The sequence below is a fragment of the Trametes versicolor genome, assembly GCF_000271585.1.
Source record: "Trametes versicolor FP-101664 SS1 unplaced genomic scaffold TRAVEscaffold_6, whole genome shotgun sequence".
Lineage (NCBI taxonomy): Eukaryota > Fungi > Basidiomycota > Agaricomycetes > Polyporales > Polyporaceae > Trametes > Trametes versicolor.
Window position 1 is genome coordinate 2,702,042 of NW_007360326.1, and position 17,313 is coordinate 2,719,354.

The window sequence follows — 17,313 nt, forward strand, 5'->3', positions numbered from 1 at the left end:
GGGCAAGATAATCCTACGTATCAGCCAATACACCACCGGGCCATCGAGACACGCAACAGCATAATCCTACATTCATTTGTACACAGTTCAGTCATGCTCACTTACGACCCTTCCTCCGCGGTGCCGGTGCCTTTCCCTCTGCGCGCTTTCGGGTTGTAGGCTTGCTCGCAGCCTCTCTTGCAGCGCGTGCACCACGCGTCTCGCGCGGCGTTACCTCGGGAGGAGGTTGATTCCTCGTACTGTAGAATACTGTCAGTCATAGCACTACAAAGCACCACTGCAGAGCGTTACCGTTTCGCAGAAGGGCCTTCATCGACTGCGCTTGCGCGCCGGCGTTTCGTGTGCTGCTCCTTGGATGACTGGTTGCGCGAAGAAGAGGCTGCCGGCGGAGAGGAGCTGGCCACCGGCTCATCGTCCTCGGATGCGTCCTTCGGGGGCGATGCGGGCGCCGACGGGCTGTCTTCCCCACTCTCTGCGTTGTCGTCGGGGACACTGGCTGAGTGAGTCCTCAACGACTGTCTGCGAGTGGGCATCGGCGGTTCGTCACAGGCCTCCTCGTCCTCGGGCGCTACCCTCGCAGCGCGCGCCACGGTCCTGCGGGACGAGTCTGGCGTGGGACGGCCATCGCTTAGGGCGGTGTTGTTGTCTGGCTGGCTGGTAGGTCGTGCTCTTGACAGTCGGCGAAGGGCGGGCCTCGGTGGCGAGGCAGGAGAGGATCTCGGAGGCGGGGGAGAAGTAGACTCGGAACATTGATGATTGGCCTGCCGAGGCACATCTACTACCGCCGGACCGTAGCTTCTGGATGGCGTGACATCCTCCTCAACCGCCGCACCCTGGCTTGCGGATACTGTGACACCCTCCTCAACCGCCGCGCCTTGGCTTGCGGCTGCCTCAACGTCGTCTTCGAGTTCGTCGATGAGGGCTTCAACGGTTCCCTCTACAGAGCTTCCCGCACTACGATCCGTCCCAGCAGAGAGACGGAGGGCGACCCAGCCCGGTCCTCCACTAGCCGCACCCGCCTCTGCGGCTTCCGCGATGGTTTCCAAACGCCGTTCCATGAGGGACGCAGTCGTCTGAGATTGGCTGGCTGGCCGGGGCCTCGACTGCTGGTGGTTGGGGCTGGGTGCAGTGCTTTGCGCAACAGAAGGTGCCCGCGAGTGTCGCGTAGACGATGTCGTAGGCCACATGAGAGTACTCCCTTCGGCAGGCGAGAAAGGTGTCACCAGTCGTGACGTGGTAGGCGTACGTTTGGAGGGCGATACAAAGACCGTCTTCATCGTCCTACATGGTGTGGTGAGTGCTTCAGTCGGGGCGCGTGAGGCTTGGCGTGGAGCGCCGACTGTCTCGTCAGCCGGCTTCTGCCACTTGAAGGCCTCGGACATGTCCTGCGCTTCGTAAAGCCGCACGTACAACACCGGGAGTAAGTGGAGGGGGACGGAGGACGGCTCTTTGATCCCCGCGTCGCGCCAGATGGACGGAATGTAGACCGTGCGTAGCGCGCCCCAGTTCAGTGAAGACCCGTCTCCATCAGGATTGACATATGCTACAGGACATTAGGTGAGTCGATCGATAGTTGAGCGGTCATACACTCACACCAAACGGCGCGGAACCACGCGTCGAGTACTTCCGCAGCTTGCACCATATTCCATGCGGCGTCGTACTCCGGGAGAAGCGGCCGGCCACTCGAGTCGTACTCTAGCCGAGGGTCTTGACGGCTAGGGTTTGGTGCTGTCATACAGGGATTAGCGGCAGTTTAGCTGTAGGAAGGCAGGAAACGTACGTAGTGCAATATCGACATATCGTGTCCACCTGTCCACTTCACTTTCGGATGGACCACCCTCAAAGTCGCTGAAGGGCGTGATGTCGTCGTCTAAGCGTATCGTAAACCTGTAGACGTCAGCATCTGACCAAGTTTAAGTGCCGGTAAACGTACTGGTCGCGTTCGATGATGCCAGCCGCATTGCGGTAAGCCAGCCTGAGATGCATCACCGCAGCCCCGATTTGGTTCGGCTCGAAACCGACGAAGCGACGCAGATGTTCCGCCAGGAGATTGGGAAAACCTTCTTGATTCCTGGAAGTAGGTCAATCCTAGAACTGAAGGGGACAATGGAGGGAAAGACGTACTCGAGGTATGCGTCAGGATTAGAGAGGCATTGGTCTTTGGCCTCTTGAGCCTTGGCGGCCCATTGCGCTTGTTCCTGCATGGTGAGAGCGCGGAACAGCTCCGCCTTTGCTTGCTGGCGCGCGCCGATGCTGCCCCCGAGCTCCTTGCGGCGTCGTTCAATGAGGTCCTTATGCTCCGCCGCCCAAAGATTGGACGCTGAAGGTGCACGCGCCTTCAGGCTCTTGAGGAGAGGTGCAAGATCCATCTTGCTGGATACGCCAGTCTCCTCGTGCTTGACATTCACGCCTGTTTCATTTGTGGGCGTTTCGGGTTGCTGGCCCTCTCTTGCAGCCTTGTGACGCTGCTGAAGACGATTCTTGAAGAAGGTATGGATGCGCTACAATCGCTGATCAGTTAGAGTCGCTTGACAAAGGGATAGCCTCATCTACCGTTTCCATGTCTCCATCGGTCTCGCCTGCAAATGAGAACTCCTCGAGGCACTGCGCGGCGATCTGCCTTTCGCGAGTGTGTCGCATCTTTGTATCGTCGATGCTGTCGATCTCGTCCAGGAACTTTGTGAGCCACTCCACCGCTTGGCGATTCTCCGTGTTCCGCCACTCAAAACGACCGCCAAGCTTGCGCATAGCTGCGCCGGTGTTGGGGAGGTCGAGGCGCTTTGCGTGCGGCTTGTGAGGACGTTTGACTTTGACGCGGCCGTCCTTCGGCCGGTGGTGAGTGCTCTGGGAGGCCTCGCTCATCGGCGGTGGCTCATCATCGTCATCGTCAGAGGGGGAGCGTATGCGTTTCTTGCCCTTGGCTGTCGACTTGGTAGTGTGTGATGCCTCGGCGTCGGCGTCTTCGTCCTCGTCGTCGGATCGCGCGCGCGCGCGTTGTTTGCCCTTGGTGAGTGACTTGGCGGTGGGCTGAGACTTGTCATCGTCATTACCGGAGATAGCGCGCGCCTTATTCTTGTTCTTGAAGGTCTTATGCGCGGGCGGTGGCTCGTTGGCATCCTCCTGCTCGTCGCCTGATGGTGTGGCTGCACGCTGAGGTTTAGTGCGCGCGCGTGCCGCTCCGTGGGTGGTGACTTCTTCGGTCGCACGTGCACGTTGCTTGCCTTTGGACGGAGCAACCTCGACATCCTTGTCATCGTCCTCATCGTCGGATGGCGGACGGGCCTGGGACTTATTGTTCTTGGACTTCGGTGCGGGCGGCGGCGGGTTATCTTCCAAGTCAGAGGAATAGACGATGTTACGGTGGGGAGTCTTCGCCATGGTAGCTGTAGTGCGGTAAGATGTGAGGAGGGTGGCATACTGGGAGAAGTGAATGAAGTGCACCAAAGTATGCGGCAGAATTGGACTTCACGGGGCCACGCGTCCGACGCGGTTGTAAAAGGAAGTCCACGTGAGTCCATTGTTGACTTTGGAACCGACGCGGTTCAATTGACGCGTGGTCCTTCCTACGACAGGTCCATGCGCGGCGGCCACATCTACCGCAGCACTGAATGTGCCGCACCACTTGAAGTTGCAGCGGACAATGCGCTGTCACGGGACCGCGACCCCGCACTTGGCGTGCCCGAGCACATCGGACGAAGGCGCGCGACCGATCTCCGTTCCCATCGGCCTTGTCTTCTAATCGCGATCGTGATCTTCGATCACTTTAAAGTTACATGGTGGGGTAGTGATGTAAGGTAAGCAGTTCTTGTGACATTCGATTTCAAAGTCGAGCACTACTCGTCGTCCGATATGACTATGTACTCCTTGCCCTCGATGGTCTCGACACGGCAACGCCCACCACCCGAGATGTTGACGACGTCGTCCCCGTAGCCGGAGACGAGGGAAGCATGGCACGGCTCGTCGTCATCTGACAACTCGATGATGTCGTCCGCCTCATGTGAAGGGACTGCGCCCACTTCGGTTGTAGCCACCGTCGCAGGAGTGTTGGACCCTTCGCCGCTCACCTCCGCACGACTCACATTCCGCATTCTTTTCGCAGGTAGTGCAGGGGCGCCCGAGCTCGCGCGTCGCTTGCCCAGAGCTGTGGAACTCGGGCCTGCCAGGCTGACGGGGTCATCGGGGAGAGCGTCCGCCTTGACACGTACGTACTTCGCTGCCCAGTGTCTACGCACTATCTCCAACCCGTCCGGCAGGTCTGGAGAAGATACTGGGGACGGGAAGAACGTCACGCGGCGAGCACCCGGTGAAGGAGTTCCAACCAAGCGCGGGGAAGAGGATGGTAGGAACGCGTCCGGAACGTCGACAGGGGGATCATGCGGAAGGGCGGGAGACTCGCGGTGGCGTGTTTGGGACGGCGGGGAAGACAGAATGTGGGCGTCGTGCACGTGCTGTAGGAGAGAGGGCAGGCGCGCGGGTTCTTCGACATCATGAGCATCATGTCTTGGACGAGCGACCGCCCTGCCGACGGGCGCGAATCGCTCTCGGTACTCCAGAAGTCCAGGCATGTCATATACTTCTTGGGCCTTGTATAGAACCGCTTGGCCACGAGGGAGGAACATCGGAGTGTGAGCTTTCGGATACTCTGACCACTCTTCGGCATCGGTGAGCCACAACAGGAAGACCTTCTTATGGCGTGAGGCTTTGTCCACGCCTAGGATTTCGTACAGCTGAGGCTGTCCAACGGTGAACTCTACACGGGGGCCGCGATCGATGCCTGTCACCGTTAGCTCCAGTGGGGGCAAACCGTTCTACTCCGGTGGTCAGCAGGAGTAGGGTGAAGTGGTTTGTCGTAGACGTACCTCTGTGTATACATACACGTTCACGTCAACGGTCGCGTTCGGCGGCCGGCCAACCTTCGCAGAGGATGCCGCGCTGGCACCAGATCGGGTGTTCGACTGCTCGGCACGGCTCCTCTGGCGATGAGTCGGGGTGAAGGGATCCTGGAGCCCAGGAGGAGGCCACACATCTTCTCCGCGTCGCAGACGCATGCTTGAAAGCAAAGTGTCAGTTGCGTAGCGCTCGTTGTTGTACGGTGGAATCTGGAGCTCGGATACGGCATTCAAGAGGTCAATCCGCTTGTCCTTGGTCATCTGGAGTGACGATAGAACGACTGGACAGCGAGGAGGGCCGTCCTTCACTGGCTTGTACAAGCACTGGCGATAAGTTAGCGTGAGTGGGTTGATAGGGTCCGCTGGGCGCGCACTTACAACATCGTAAATGAACCCGGTCTGGGAGAAGTCCTTCAGCCCGTACGAGGGCTGATACATGTGGCCAGCCCCGCGAGGGCATATCCGCAAGGCGGCGTTGAGGGCGGTGTGAGTAGGAAGTCGCGCTCTGACCAGGGCCTTCACGTTGGGGTCGCTGCCGCTGGCTGACATCCTGTGCGAGGAAGGCATGGCGGCGTGAAGTGTGTTGGGAGGCGTGCGGTGGGAGTCGTGCGATGGGAGGCGTGCGGTGGGAGGCGTAGTGAAATGCGACCTCTGGTCGTGGGCGGAGCGGCCTTAAAAGTCTCTCAGGATAATAGCATAGAGCGAGCTTGGACCAGAGGGACAAAGCTCCGCGCCACGGCTTGCTGGGCCACGGCTGATCTGGGTCCTGATCGAGGACTTCGTGCGATTTTGAGTTCAATTCAATGTGTCTGAGGATGTGTCCACTCACATGCAGCGCAAATATCAAATGTAATGTACCGTCGCTCGGGTTGCGAGAGATGTGTAAATACATGACGTGCGAACGTGCTTGGGTAGCGAGATGAGAAAGACTGGTGCTAGGGGACCACGCAGCGGAACACGGGCATGGACAGTACGGTCGTGCGGGGTGCGAGACTTGCGTGAAGACATGGGGAGCACGTGCATATACTGGGCGTAGTGTAGCGTGCGGGAGCCAACGGGAACTCGAGGACGTAGGAGTCAATCGAGCTCCCTGGTGTGAACACCAAGTTCCACCGAGTAGCAGGCGAGCTGGGGGTAACGGTATGTTAGCGAGGAGTGGAGACTGCCGTCGTACCGTGTACAGGTCCTTATCCCGATCCTACGGTTAGCAGCACTCCGAGTTTTCAGGCTCTCGCCGGTGCGTCATGTGCGGTTCTGTGTTTTGAGCGTCGTTGGCGGCGTGCACGTCAGGTTGTCGCTGTTGAGAATCGGGCATGTTCGATGCAGGAGAGGGAGGATGTGAGGTACAGGCTGGTGAGGGTCGTGTCGTGAGCCCGAGAGAGTGAGAAGTCCAGAGCTACGAGCCTGCCGTGTGGCAGTCAGCGTCGCACCCAGTCGCTGTTAGAGTTTGGCGCCCTTAGAGTTTGACGAGCGCTGGCAAACTCTAACTCTATTCCGCCGAAGCGCAGCGTCTGCACTCAGACTCCTTCTCGCAGTCGCACTGGCAGTTGCTTCGGTGTTCTTCTCGACCTCAGGCAACCTCGCGGTAACGCTCGCTCCTTCAGTCAGCCCCGCTACCTCGCTCACGAACCCCTCATCTGCATACAGGCCTCCTCAGCAACCTCCAAGACTTCGACAACCCCCTGCCCTCGACCGACTCTCGAATTTCATCCAAGACTCGCACTTCCTGCCTCCCCTCTCCTTCTCCTCCCTCCCCTCCCTCCCCTCCCTCCCCTCTCTCCCTTCGCAAGTATACAGATTGTCTCTTACGACCTCTGTATACTTGCACACCCGAGCGACTTGTTGTCACTCGGGTGCCCATCCTCACCTTGGCCCGGGATTTTGCTCGGCACCGAGCATTCCTCTCGGCCTCCCTGCCTATTACACGCGTGCGCACTCCGAATGTTCACCCCCTTACGATGTCTAAGCTGCAGGCGCAGGCTGGAGCTAGTGGTCAGTATTGATTGCGGTACGTATACGGGTGCTTTCACACTCACAGTCATGCAGGGCCGTGGACTTGGTCAGATGCTCTGGCCGCTGCACCCACCTCAGACGACCTTTGGGTTGTGACCTCTCCGAATGCCGACTACATACCAAAACCACCCGTTGGCATCATCGACGTCGTCCTTCGCGCGGATTGTAGATACAGGATCATCGATCCCCTTCAACATCCCCAGTTATTTACTGAGGGTTGGGAATATCTCTGTATGATACCGCGTGCAGACCCTCAGCGGGAACATAATCATGCCCTCACGTTCACTCCCTCCTCTGACGATTTCGAGCGCCTGGAAGGGGCAACAATCAAGTGTCTCGGCCTCCTGCGTGAGGAAGTAGTCCGACCGCTCGGCGAGGTCGTTGACGACCTGCATGCCACCATTTGCAAGGCGCCGGTGACAGACCCTCACCTTGGGTGGCTGGACATCGCCATGTGTCAAGCCCGGGACCGACTGCGACGCTTCCCCTGCACATTCCGCGATGTCGTCATGCAAGTACGAGAGACTCAGCGGTACAGCCTCATGATCCGCGCCTACCTCGATTATCAACGCCTCCAAGTTCCCGCAGCCGGTGCGCGCCCTCGTACCGTCAATCTCGGTGTCATGGGCGCATTCACTACCAATCCCGCTCTCGTTCAACGCCTCTACTCAGCCAGTGTGCCCGTGTGGTACCTTTGCACAGACGTCTCTATCCTTGCGGACGACAGAGTTCGCGCCGTTGTCACGGTGCGCGAGCCGGACATCTGCACCACGATCGGCGAGGAGCACGGACATCGCCTGCATCGTGGGCTCGTCGGTCCGAAGCACTTCGCGGCAATGGCGCGTGCCGGGCACACGTATCTGGACATCTCTCGTGCTCCTCTGCTGGCGGTCGACCAGGACGGCGGATACGATGCACCAACGTCTCAAAAGGACCGCAAACGCCAGGCGCGCGGCGTAGACTCGCAATCTCTCGGGGCCGTCCGAACACCGCCGAAGTCCAACCGCACAGATAGAGGCGGGTCTTCTGCGGTTCCTTGTCAGTACCACATTTATCGTGCGAGGCTCATGCTAACACGCGAACAGACCCGAAGATCAATCCCACCCAAGTGCGTGGCGTTAACAAGTTCGTTGCCGTTCAGCACGAATGGATGCCCGCCCCGTTGACCACGTGGCAAAATGCCATGGCGGCGGTGGACTTGTCAGGCCCCACCAAACCCCAGACGGCAATGTGGGGATACTGGATCCCGGAGCCTGGGCTACTCCTGCGACCGCAGACTCAAGATCGTCTGCACCGTTATGTAATCAATTGGGTGCGACTGCGTCCGGCTTGGCTCTATCTGCTCCGCCTCTGTGAAGCTCGGCTCACGCGAGTGCCCACTCAATGGTGGCGGGACATCTTGTACGGCAGCACGGGCCACGGCGAGATGGACGACGCTAGTCGCAAAGCCCAGCGTTGGCGCGAGATTGAGGATGTTTTTGGGTTGGCCTTCAATGGCGTGGACTTCGACCCCTCGCCGACTGGTGCCCCCAAATGGTTCGACAAGACCGTCAACGCCCTCGTCACTCCTGTGTGTCGTCCTATCATCTGGGAAGTGTGCGAGTTGGGCTTCTGCCACGAACTCCTTGCCCTGGATCGACTACTTGTCCCCGCTCGCACTGCGGCGACGACTGAAGCGCACCAAGAAGCGCTGTTGGCCCGCATCTTCCCAGACGGCGGGGTGTATAACCTTCACGCGCTGCCGTCCCCGCATAAAGATATCGGAGTGGTTACGGGGTTATGGGCCGATCTGCCGCACCTACGGGTGTCATCTCTGGAAGCCTTTCGCAGGTGCTCGCGCGCTGGCCGTGCGCCCCACATTCAATCCACTCCGGCACAGAGATCCGCTCGAACATCTCGCCCAAGGACATCCTCGTGCGTGAGGCGGAGCTGGCATCGTTCTATGTCAACACCTTTTTCGAACACTCCGGTCATGCCCCCATCGTTCCCCATCGTTTCCCCAACGAATAAGAACCTGTATTCGAGGATGCTTGTACATTACTGCTCAGAATAGTAACCTTGTAGTGTCAGGAATGACTATTTGGACATCGAAATCGCATTGGCCTGGTTATCGGCGCCGCCCGCACCACAAGAACTTTGGACAATCACTGAGCCACTCGCCTTGATGTTGCATGGGCCACGACAGGGCTTTGGGTCCATGCTGTCATGTACATACCCTCCCACTATGTTCGCTGTGTTTCTAAGTACCTCCTCGACGCTATCCTCAACCTGCTCACCCCTCCGTCCAGCTACCCCTCCTCATTATGTTCCGACGGCCGAAAGGCAAGAAGCTTGGCGCGGGGATCGCCCGCGGATATGATCATCGCGCTCCTGTGGCCAAGGTATCTATATCCGACGTGGACAAGCTCGGGCGACGTACACTGCTCGAACGGCGCCTCGAGTACAACGCGGGCGAACCTTCGCGCAAACGCGCGCGGACGGAAGACACTGTGGCGCAAGACATAGAGGAAGAGAGCACATTCTTCAGCGAGGACCAGAGTCCACCGGACGCGGGTGATGGAGGCCCTGATGCGCCTTCCGGCGACCCGCCTGGCAGGTCGAAGGCTGGCAAAGACACATCCCAGAAGAAGGTGCGTAATACTACATCTCAGTGCATCTACTTACTCACGGTGTTTCATTAGAACTCCCCCTCTTTTCAGATGAAGCAGTGGCTACTGCGGCAGGAGAACATCATCGCTAGACTGCTTGCGCGCGAATACGACAGCAACATCGGTAGGCCGTGCGCATGTGGCTCGGGCCCCACCACTGCGCGATGTCAAGAGTGTGGCCAGAAGCCACCGCAGTGTATCAACTGCATCCTTCGCGACCACGAGCACCTCCACTACCACTGGATCGAGCGCTGGAACGGCCGGCACTTCGAGCGCGTAGACCTCACAGAACTCGGACACATCATCCACCTCGGCCCCCACAGAGACGCACAATGCAAAAACTCCTCCAAGAACGCCCATCCGATGTACTTCGTCGTGGTGCACACCAACGGCGTCCACCGCTGCCAAGTCCAGTATTGCCAGTGCGCCGGTTACGATGAGCATATCTATCAGCTCATCAGCGCCGGCATTTGGCCCTCCAGTCTCGAGCGCCCCGAGAGTGCGTTCACTCTCGATCTTCTTCGCCACTGGCACATTGACTGGGATATATTGCACAAGAGCGCGCAAGACTTCTTCCGCGTGCTGCAACGTCTGACAAACAATTCTGCCCCCGACAGTGTCGAGGTGAGTATTCACTCGACGCCATCCGCCACTCTGCTGATCATTGCGATAGAGTAGGTACAAGGATCTCCTCAGTGCCTCGCGCATCTGGCGCCACTTCGCCATGATCAGGCGCTCCGGTAGGCATCACGACCTGGTCATCCCCAATGTGCCACCCGGTGCCATAACGGTGCCCTGTTTCACCTGTCCCTCGCCGGGCTTCAACCTGCCCGAGGATTGGAAGGAGACACCGCCGCATCTGAAGTGAGCGTGATGTTTCTTACGGTTGGTGTGCGTACTGAGTACCGGCACAGGTACATATATCGCATCCTCATTGGCTGCGATGGAAACCATAGCCTGCACAAGAAGACCAAGCGCGAAGACCCGAATGACGTCAGTCTTGCGGTCGACCAAGGCTACTTTGTTAGCCACCAGAAGATGTCTGTGTACTTGGAGAAAAGTTACGAACACGAGGACACTGTGAGTACCCAGGCGTCACGTATGTATCCACGATCTCACGACTCGCACAGTTGCAAACATGTAGTGGTTTCCAAGTTCTGAAATCCCTGCGACCCGGGAAGTTCCGCTTCCTGACAGTCAGTGGGATCATCGGAACGTTCTGCAAGCATGTCCTATTCCGCACAGGCGGCGTAGTTGATATGCAGACGGGAGAGCGGCAAGTGCAACCATCTCACCGGTCTGAGATCCTACTCACGCCCATTAAACAGGAGTGGTCACTCCTTATTCGCCCTCATAGGAGCATTACAAGGTACGGAAGATCTCGAGGAGCGCGCGCTCACGTATGATGTGGCATGCATCATCATACACAATCTCCTCACCCGCTGCCGGGAGTACTTTCCCGAGAAGGTTGCGATGCTCGAGAACCTCCAGGTGCTCCTGCCGAAGCTTCATATGTACGCCCACAAAGATCTCTGCCAAATCGTTTACTCTTTGGCATACTCCACCGGATTCGGCTTGTCCCACAGCGAAGGAGTCGAGACGCCTTGGGCCGAGTTCAACATCGCTGGCCTGCCAACACGTGAAATGTCTGCTGGCGCGCGACACGACGCACTCACCGACCTATTCAGCTTCTGGAACTGGCGCAAGGTCGAGAAAATGGGTACGTTCGGCCTCGATCTCTCGCTTTGGCGCATGCTGAGCATCCCGTTTGCAGGGGAATTCCTGGCCGGCAAGGTCGCAGAAGCGTATCACGGACAGAACCACACTACACGCCACCTCGCTGGTCTGACAGCCCTGGCCACACCGAACACAGTGGCGGCGTGGCTACACATTCCTTTTGATGCCAACGCACCCACTCCAATGTCATTCCGGGCAAAGGAAGCCGCCAAGGGTGAAATTGTCGATGACGAGGCTGTGGCATGCACGACCTGGACCGCATGGAGGAAGAAGGTTGACCTGTGGCGGGTGCAGCAGAACAAGGTCATGCCACACCTCTGGACACAGACGTCCTCGTCCAAAGAAACCGACTTCGCCGCCAACCTTGCCACGCAAAGTGGGGATCAATCAGATGACGACGACGACGACGACGATCAGTACATCGACGAAGTCCCATCCTCATCGACCACCGCCAAAAATACTGTCTCCAACGAGATCCTTGGGCTACCATCAGACCTCAATGCCGCCGAGCGAAAGGAGTTCGAGGTCGAGGTGTTAGCGGAGTACGAGCTTCGCTTGCGCATTGGCCAGGCGTTTGACCTTCTCGATGATGTCCGGCATGCTGTGAAGCATCTCGCCGCATACATCGAGGACAAGCGACACACGGGTCACACCACCAAGGACAACATGCGGTCGAACAACATCTCCAAGTTTTCGCGGGCCCACTGCCAACGCGTGGCCAAGCGATACAACTATGTCTTTGATCGGCTTGTAGCCTTGCGCACTCACCCGCCCGGCAGATGCGATCCTGACTACCATCTGCAGCGGATCAACCTTGACAAAGACCTTACGATCGTCAACCTCAAAGTGGCTCGAGAGAAGACAGACAGCCAGCGGGAGGGCTCGTGGATTTGGTGGGCCTTCGAGGATGCGATGGAATCAACGCCTGCAAGCGCAGCGGGCAAGCGCAAGAAGGGTGGCAAACAAGCAGAAACTCAGCCAAAAGATCCAGAGGATAACCCGTCCTCTTGGTGTACGTATACCGTGGCTATACCCTTGCATCCACACTAATTGCTATCACGCACACAGTGGATCGCGCACAGTGGTTTCGTGCGTGGCAAGAGAAGCTTCGTTACGACGAAGCGGTGAATATTGTGTGCGCAGACTTCCGTGCCACTATCCGTGGCTATGACCATATGGCTAGACTCTGGCTTGCTGCCGCTACGCGCACAGACTCGCCTCCTGGAGACTGTGCTTATGCGCATCAACGTCACACCATGTTCACCCGCATGCGCGATGAATGCCAAGCCCACTACGACAAGGAGCGCAAGGCCGGTATCAGCGCGGACACGCTTGATCAAGGCAAGGTAAGTCATCTATGATGGGGTGTACATGCTATGGGGTTCTTGCTGACTCGGACGCCTTTGCAGTCGCTCAGGGAAGACCTACTGGCACAGATGAATGGGGATGAGACAAAGATGGAGCCCTGGGAGCCAGTGTTAAGGACGCTGCGCATGGGTTAGGGGGTAGTGGGACATCCAGGACTAACTTAGTCCTGAGGTTATGTATCCATAGCTCACTGTAAATTACTTGCCATAGACCTCATGTACTTTAATCCGCTACTAATCACGTTTGATCTAGCAACTCCTCCAGAAATGTAATTGATCAGGGACGACTAATCCGATGCTAATCCGGTTTAGCACGCACTCTGCGGATTTCTACAGCCTTGAACCACATAGAATAGATGGCCTGATTAATCCAGGATTTACATGATATAATGGGTGATATCAGCAAACTAAATTCAGTCCCTGCACGGACAAAGCGTCCACCAAGTGTCCGCATTGTTCTGCGACGCCTGATTCTGCAGTGCCGCCGACTAAACAGCCGAGGTGAGGGCGTCGCGGCCAAACCGCCCGCGCGAACACCGTCGCTTCGTCCTCACCCCAGACACTGCGCCAACCGCCGAAAGGTAAAGGCAAACACCAGGAGAAGGGGAAGGCGAAGGCCATCGAGTACGAGCATGTGCCGTCTGGTTCCGAGTCCGAGGGGGAGGGCCAGCCCGTCGTGTCGTCCTCCAAGCAGGTATCATTGTCAAAGGCAGTCCCTGTCGAGAAGAAGGCTGGCAGCCGCCGTCCTAGCAAGAAGACGGCCGCTGGCAAGGCACGCGGTCCACGGGCGCACCACTCTGGCCTCCCTCTCTTTTCGCCCCCAGTGTACCCGTGCGGTGCGCGGATTCCGGCCAAGAAGATGGAACACGTACGTAGTGCCGCCTTCGCAACTTGGCTCCTCGTCTCCGTGCTGACCCTCTTCTTCTTCCTAGTGCACTGGATGTCGTGGACACGACCCCGATGGCACCCCCATGAAATGCATTATGCGCGAAGGCCTCGACCGCTGTGACCGCTGCTGGTATCAACGCCAGTCTTGCAACCTGGTGAAAGCGGTCACGGCGGCGGGCGATAGGGCGTCAATCCAACACGTGGGGTATGTGGACTGGTACCGGGAGAACAACTTCACCTACGGTATGGTCTCCGCCCACCACGTCCTCCGTTGCCAGTACTGATCCTCTGCCCTTTTCCCCAGCGGCGCCCCCAATCGCGCGCGAAGTCTTCGAAATCTGCCACGTTCGCAACGCTCCCTACCTGATCCCGTCCTGGGTGATCGACCTTCTTACCGAGGAGCTGGGTTTTCCGCCCACCTATCCGCTTACACCGCTCCCTTCCAGTGAATCGGCCACCACCGCACCGGAGCCTATCGGGTCCGTGGCTGAGGAGGAGGAGGATGCAGAGGGCGGCGCGCCCGCCGGCTCCGAGTCCTCCGACGATGATTACGTCGACGAGGAACCGGCTCTGTCCGCGGACAACGAGCCCCTGGATGCGGACATGGCAGACGCGTCCTTCGAGGATCCTACCGGGCAGCCAGCTGCTCGTTCGCTGTCCGTTGCCACCACGGTTCCCAAGGCTCCTCAAGAGGCTCCGGTGTCGGCCCCGCCACTCCAGGACGCCACCGCAACCGCGCCTGACTGTAGTGTCTCACCCATCTTCCAGGACCCCGGGTTCGCCCGGGTTCGCCATCGGCCTCGCAGACTCCCCGCCTTTATCGAAGCAAGGTCGGCCTCTCCTTTTGCGCCATCGCGCAAGACGTCTCCCTCGTGCTGATCCCGCGTTAGCCCCCGCCGCTAACGGCGCTGTGCCTGACCTCGCTTCGACCTCGGTCGCTCCCATCGGCGAGATGAGCAGCCGGGACTTAGGTACCCACAAGCGGCTGCAAGCGGTACGCGTGATCTACCTGTCTCCCCTGTATCGCGACTTCGCTAAGCACTTCCCGCTTTTGCTTCCGCAGGGTTTCGAGCCCCTCCAAGAGCCTTCGGACGACACCCCCGCTGACGGTCCTTTCATGCCCTCGCCTTCCGCCGAGGACCCTCGCCCCTACTGGCCTATTACTGAAGCCAGTTTCCTCGGCTACGTCGACTACGAGGTCAAGTGCTTCCGTCGCAAGTTTACTCGTGGGTTCCGCAAGTCCTTGTCCAATGAACGAGTCAATCCGCAGTCCATGCTCCCTGGCCTCTCGAAGGATGAAGCGGTCGCTTTTCGCGTGCTGCTTCAGACGCAGCTCCTCTTTAAAGCGCGGGCTGAAGTGTACGGCACCATGACCGCCAGAGCTACCGCCGGTCTCGCCGGCTTCTTGCAACAGACGCGCAGCTTTTTGGACCAGGCGATCGTCCGCTCCGATGCGGGCCTCGCCGCCCTGACGCACGACGCCACCGCCAACGCTGCCTCCTCTGCTGGCCCGTCTACGCTCCGCGAGGCTCCGCCGCCGGTCCCCTTTGTCGAAACTGCCCTGGCCGCAAACACCGAGTCCGTGGCTCGCGCCTTCTCCGCCTGAGCCTCGGATACGCGTCGGCGTTGGGAAGGAGCCTCCTGTCCGCATACATTAGTTCTCTCCCCGCCCCCTGTCGCTCCAGTACTTGTCCATACGTAATCGCCCCAGTCCGTATGATCCTGTTCGTGCCCCAGTGAGAGAAGTAAGAAGCCAAAACGAATGTAAGAGAGCTGCCTCGACGACAGAATAGGTACGTATATTGGAGAAGCGCAAGGCATGTAAGTACAAAGAAGAAGGGGGGGCAGAGGCCCGAAGTCCAAAGCACAAAGAATGTAATAGTAGTTCGTTGTATCGACAATGTCTGTCCATGGCTGGATATGGCAAGTCTAGAGGTCCTTCTCGACGTCCTCCTGTTCTGAGGAGAAGAGCTCTGGTTCCGGTTCGTCTTCGCCGTCGTCCTCGGAGTCCACTAGTTCTGCTAAACGCTCGTCCAAAATGTCCGCGAAGTTCGATGGGAGCGGTATCTCCGTACGCGCTAAGTAGGGGATGAGCCGGAAGGCGCCGACCGCGCGATGTAGGACGGAGCCATCGAGTTCGCACAGTACATAGGCACCACCGCGCTTCCTCGAGACTACTACCAAAGGCCCAGTGTATTGTGCGCGCATTTTGCAATTGAGGGACTTCTCGATCTGAGTGTGTTGCATCAGAACAAGGGCTCCAGCCTTGAAGTCGTAGTCGCGGATTGTGTGCTGATGGTCACACTCGAACTTCCGCGCCGCTTCTACTCGGGCACGGAATACCTTTGAGTTGAGTCGCACGAGCTGTTCATGCCGCCGCTGCAACTCGACTGCTCGCCGTGCGATGAGATCACCAGTATTGAGAAGCCTGTCGGGCGCCAGCGAAAGGTACGTCGCTTCCACAATGTCTAGGGGTAGCACCGGATGGCAGCCTGTGACCGCAAAGTACGGCAAACGACCCATTCGCTTTCGGACAGTGACCCGTTCCGCCCAGAACGCGAAGTGAGCACCTTGCGCCCACTTGTGCTGCTCGCCGCCTATGATCTTGTAGAGAACTTGACGTGTGTCGAAGTGGGAGTGCTCCACTATGCCGTTCGCCTTGGAGTTGTACGGAGAGATGGAGATGTGATGGATCTTGAACCGTTTCTGCAGATCCCGTACCGTGCTGACAAACGCGGCCCCGTTGTCCGTCACGATCTCCGATATCGCCCCCCACCGGCAGAGCAGGTCCTGGAAGATGAAATCCGCCAGTGTCTTCGCGGTCTCGACGCGTAGCATACGCCATTCCGGCCACGCGGAAACCGAACACCGCGCGACGACTAGCATAGTGAATCCGCTGGACGTCGGCATCTTCATAGTGTCGATGTACCACTTCGTGCAGAGCGCACCAGGCGCCGCCACGACAGGAGGGATGAGGACCAACCGGTGTTGTCGCATTTGACAGATATGGCAGGTCCGCACGTACCACGCCGTGTCTTCGCGCATAGTTGGCCACCAGAATCGTTGGGCAAGGTGCTGAAGCGTCGCGTAGTGTCCACGATGTCCCATCTTGTCATGCGCTGCGACCATGACTGCTAGCCGCCTCTCCTTCCATACAATCAGTTGATGAAGGTCGCGTGCGCGGAGTCCTTGCTGAGGTGCGCAGGACGCTGAAGTGTCCGCAGCCAATCCTTCACGTTGCGCAGACGTCTGTCCACTCGCGACGCGTGTTCCGAGTAGGGCATCGCCGGAGGACCCTCTGGTACTGGAAGCTCGTGTGTGTGTTCTTCTGTCGCGAATCTGACTTTTGCTCGTGCCTTCGCCCTTGCCGCTTGCTGGGTAGTCGCTTCAGTGGTAGCGCCCTCCCCCCCACTGAGATCTCGACCGTCCTCAGTCGCATCTACAAGGGCGAAGAGCTGCATGGGCGTAGAAACTGTGGGGACACTGCGCAAAGGCACTGGCAGGACGTGGTGAACAAAACCGTGGACGCGGTCGATCCAGTCTTCGAAGTTGTCTGAGCTGTCTACGGGTGCATCTCCCGGTTGCGCGGTTCGTCGCGAAAGCCCATCGGGGCCATGCAAGGTGCCTGGGACGTGGACAAGATTGAAATGGAAGGTGATGATTCCCAGGATCCAGCGATTGATGCTTGCGCCAGGTGCGAGATCGGGATTCTGGAGCATGCCCTTGATGTATTGCGCGTCGACCTCCACGATAAGGTTATGGATGCCGACG

At 58.6% G+C, this 17,313-nt stretch overlaps 8 protein-coding genes across 8 annotated transcripts; 4 read left to right on the plus strand and 4 right to left on the minus strand.

The window, feature by feature from the left end:
- Positions 1–13: 13 nt before the first annotated feature.
- TRAVEDRAFT_20793 (uncharacterized protein) lies at positions 14–3,378 on the minus strand (the record flags this gene model as incomplete). Its single annotated transcript, XM_008039951.1, has 9 exons — positions 14–66; positions 106–239; positions 292–1,281; positions 1,411–1,543; positions 1,594–1,728; positions 1,781–1,887; positions 1,934–2,071; positions 2,125–2,501; positions 2,554–3,378. The coding sequence occupies 9 exons, from the start codon at positions 3,376–3,378 to the stop codon at positions 14–16; spliced, it is 2,892 nt and encodes a 963-aa protein (XP_008038142.1).
- A 455-nt stretch (positions 3,379–3,833) lies between these two features.
- Positions 3,834–5,456, minus strand: TRAVEDRAFT_48108 (uncharacterized protein; the record flags this gene model as incomplete). Its single annotated transcript, XM_008040273.1, has 3 exons — positions 3,834–4,808; positions 4,860–5,213; positions 5,268–5,456. 3 exons carry the CDS (start codon positions 5,454–5,456, stop codon positions 3,834–3,836), a joined length of 1,518 nt encoding a protein of 505 aa, XP_008038464.1.
- Positions 5,457–6,847: 1,391 nt separating this feature from the next.
- TRAVEDRAFT_48109 (uncharacterized protein) lies at positions 6,848–8,912 on the plus strand (the record flags this gene model as incomplete). Its single annotated transcript, XM_008040274.1, has 5 exons — positions 6,848–6,881; positions 6,936–7,067; positions 7,152–7,940; positions 7,988–8,670; positions 8,733–8,912. The coding sequence occupies 5 exons, from the start codon at positions 6,848–6,850 to the stop codon at positions 8,910–8,912; spliced, it is 1,818 nt and encodes a 605-aa protein (XP_008038465.1).
- Positions 8,913–9,601: 689 nt separating this feature from the next.
- On the plus strand, positions 9,602–10,956 carry TRAVEDRAFT_122978 (uncharacterized protein; the record flags this gene model as incomplete). The annotated part of the gene is made up of 4 exons (XM_008040815.1): positions 9,602–10,174; positions 10,224–10,414; positions 10,465–10,610; positions 10,643–10,956. The coding sequence occupies 4 exons, from the start codon at positions 9,602–9,604 to the stop codon at positions 10,954–10,956; spliced, it is 1,224 nt and encodes a 407-aa protein (XP_008039006.1).
- On the plus strand, positions 10,946–11,257 carry TRAVEDRAFT_102679 (uncharacterized protein; the record flags this gene model as incomplete). The annotated part of the gene is made up of 1 exon (XM_008040816.1): positions 10,946–11,257. A coding segment is annotated over one exon (312 nt), but the record flags the coding sequence as incomplete, so codon positions are not given.
- A 336-nt stretch (positions 11,258–11,593) lies between these two features.
- Positions 11,594–12,648, plus strand: TRAVEDRAFT_124862 (uncharacterized protein; the record flags this gene model as incomplete). Its single annotated transcript, XM_008040817.1, has 2 exons — positions 11,594–12,242; positions 12,356–12,648. The coding sequence occupies 2 exons, from the start codon at positions 11,594–11,596 to the stop codon at positions 12,646–12,648; spliced, it is 942 nt and encodes a 313-aa protein (XP_008039008.1).
- A 2,862-nt stretch (positions 12,649–15,510) lies between these two features.
- TRAVEDRAFT_107857 (uncharacterized protein) lies at positions 15,511–15,939 on the minus strand (the record flags this gene model as incomplete). The annotated part of the gene is made up of 1 exon (XM_008040818.1): positions 15,511–15,939. A coding segment is annotated over one exon (429 nt), but the record flags the coding sequence as incomplete, so codon positions are not given.
- A 761-nt stretch (positions 15,940–16,700) lies between these two features.
- TRAVEDRAFT_48112 (uncharacterized protein) lies at positions 16,701–17,261 on the minus strand (the record flags this gene model as incomplete). Its single annotated transcript, XM_008040275.1, has 1 exon — positions 16,701–17,261. One exon carries the CDS (start codon positions 17,259–17,261, stop codon positions 16,701–16,703), a length of 561 nt encoding a protein of 186 aa, XP_008038466.1.
- Positions 17,262–17,313: the final 52 nt, after the last annotated feature.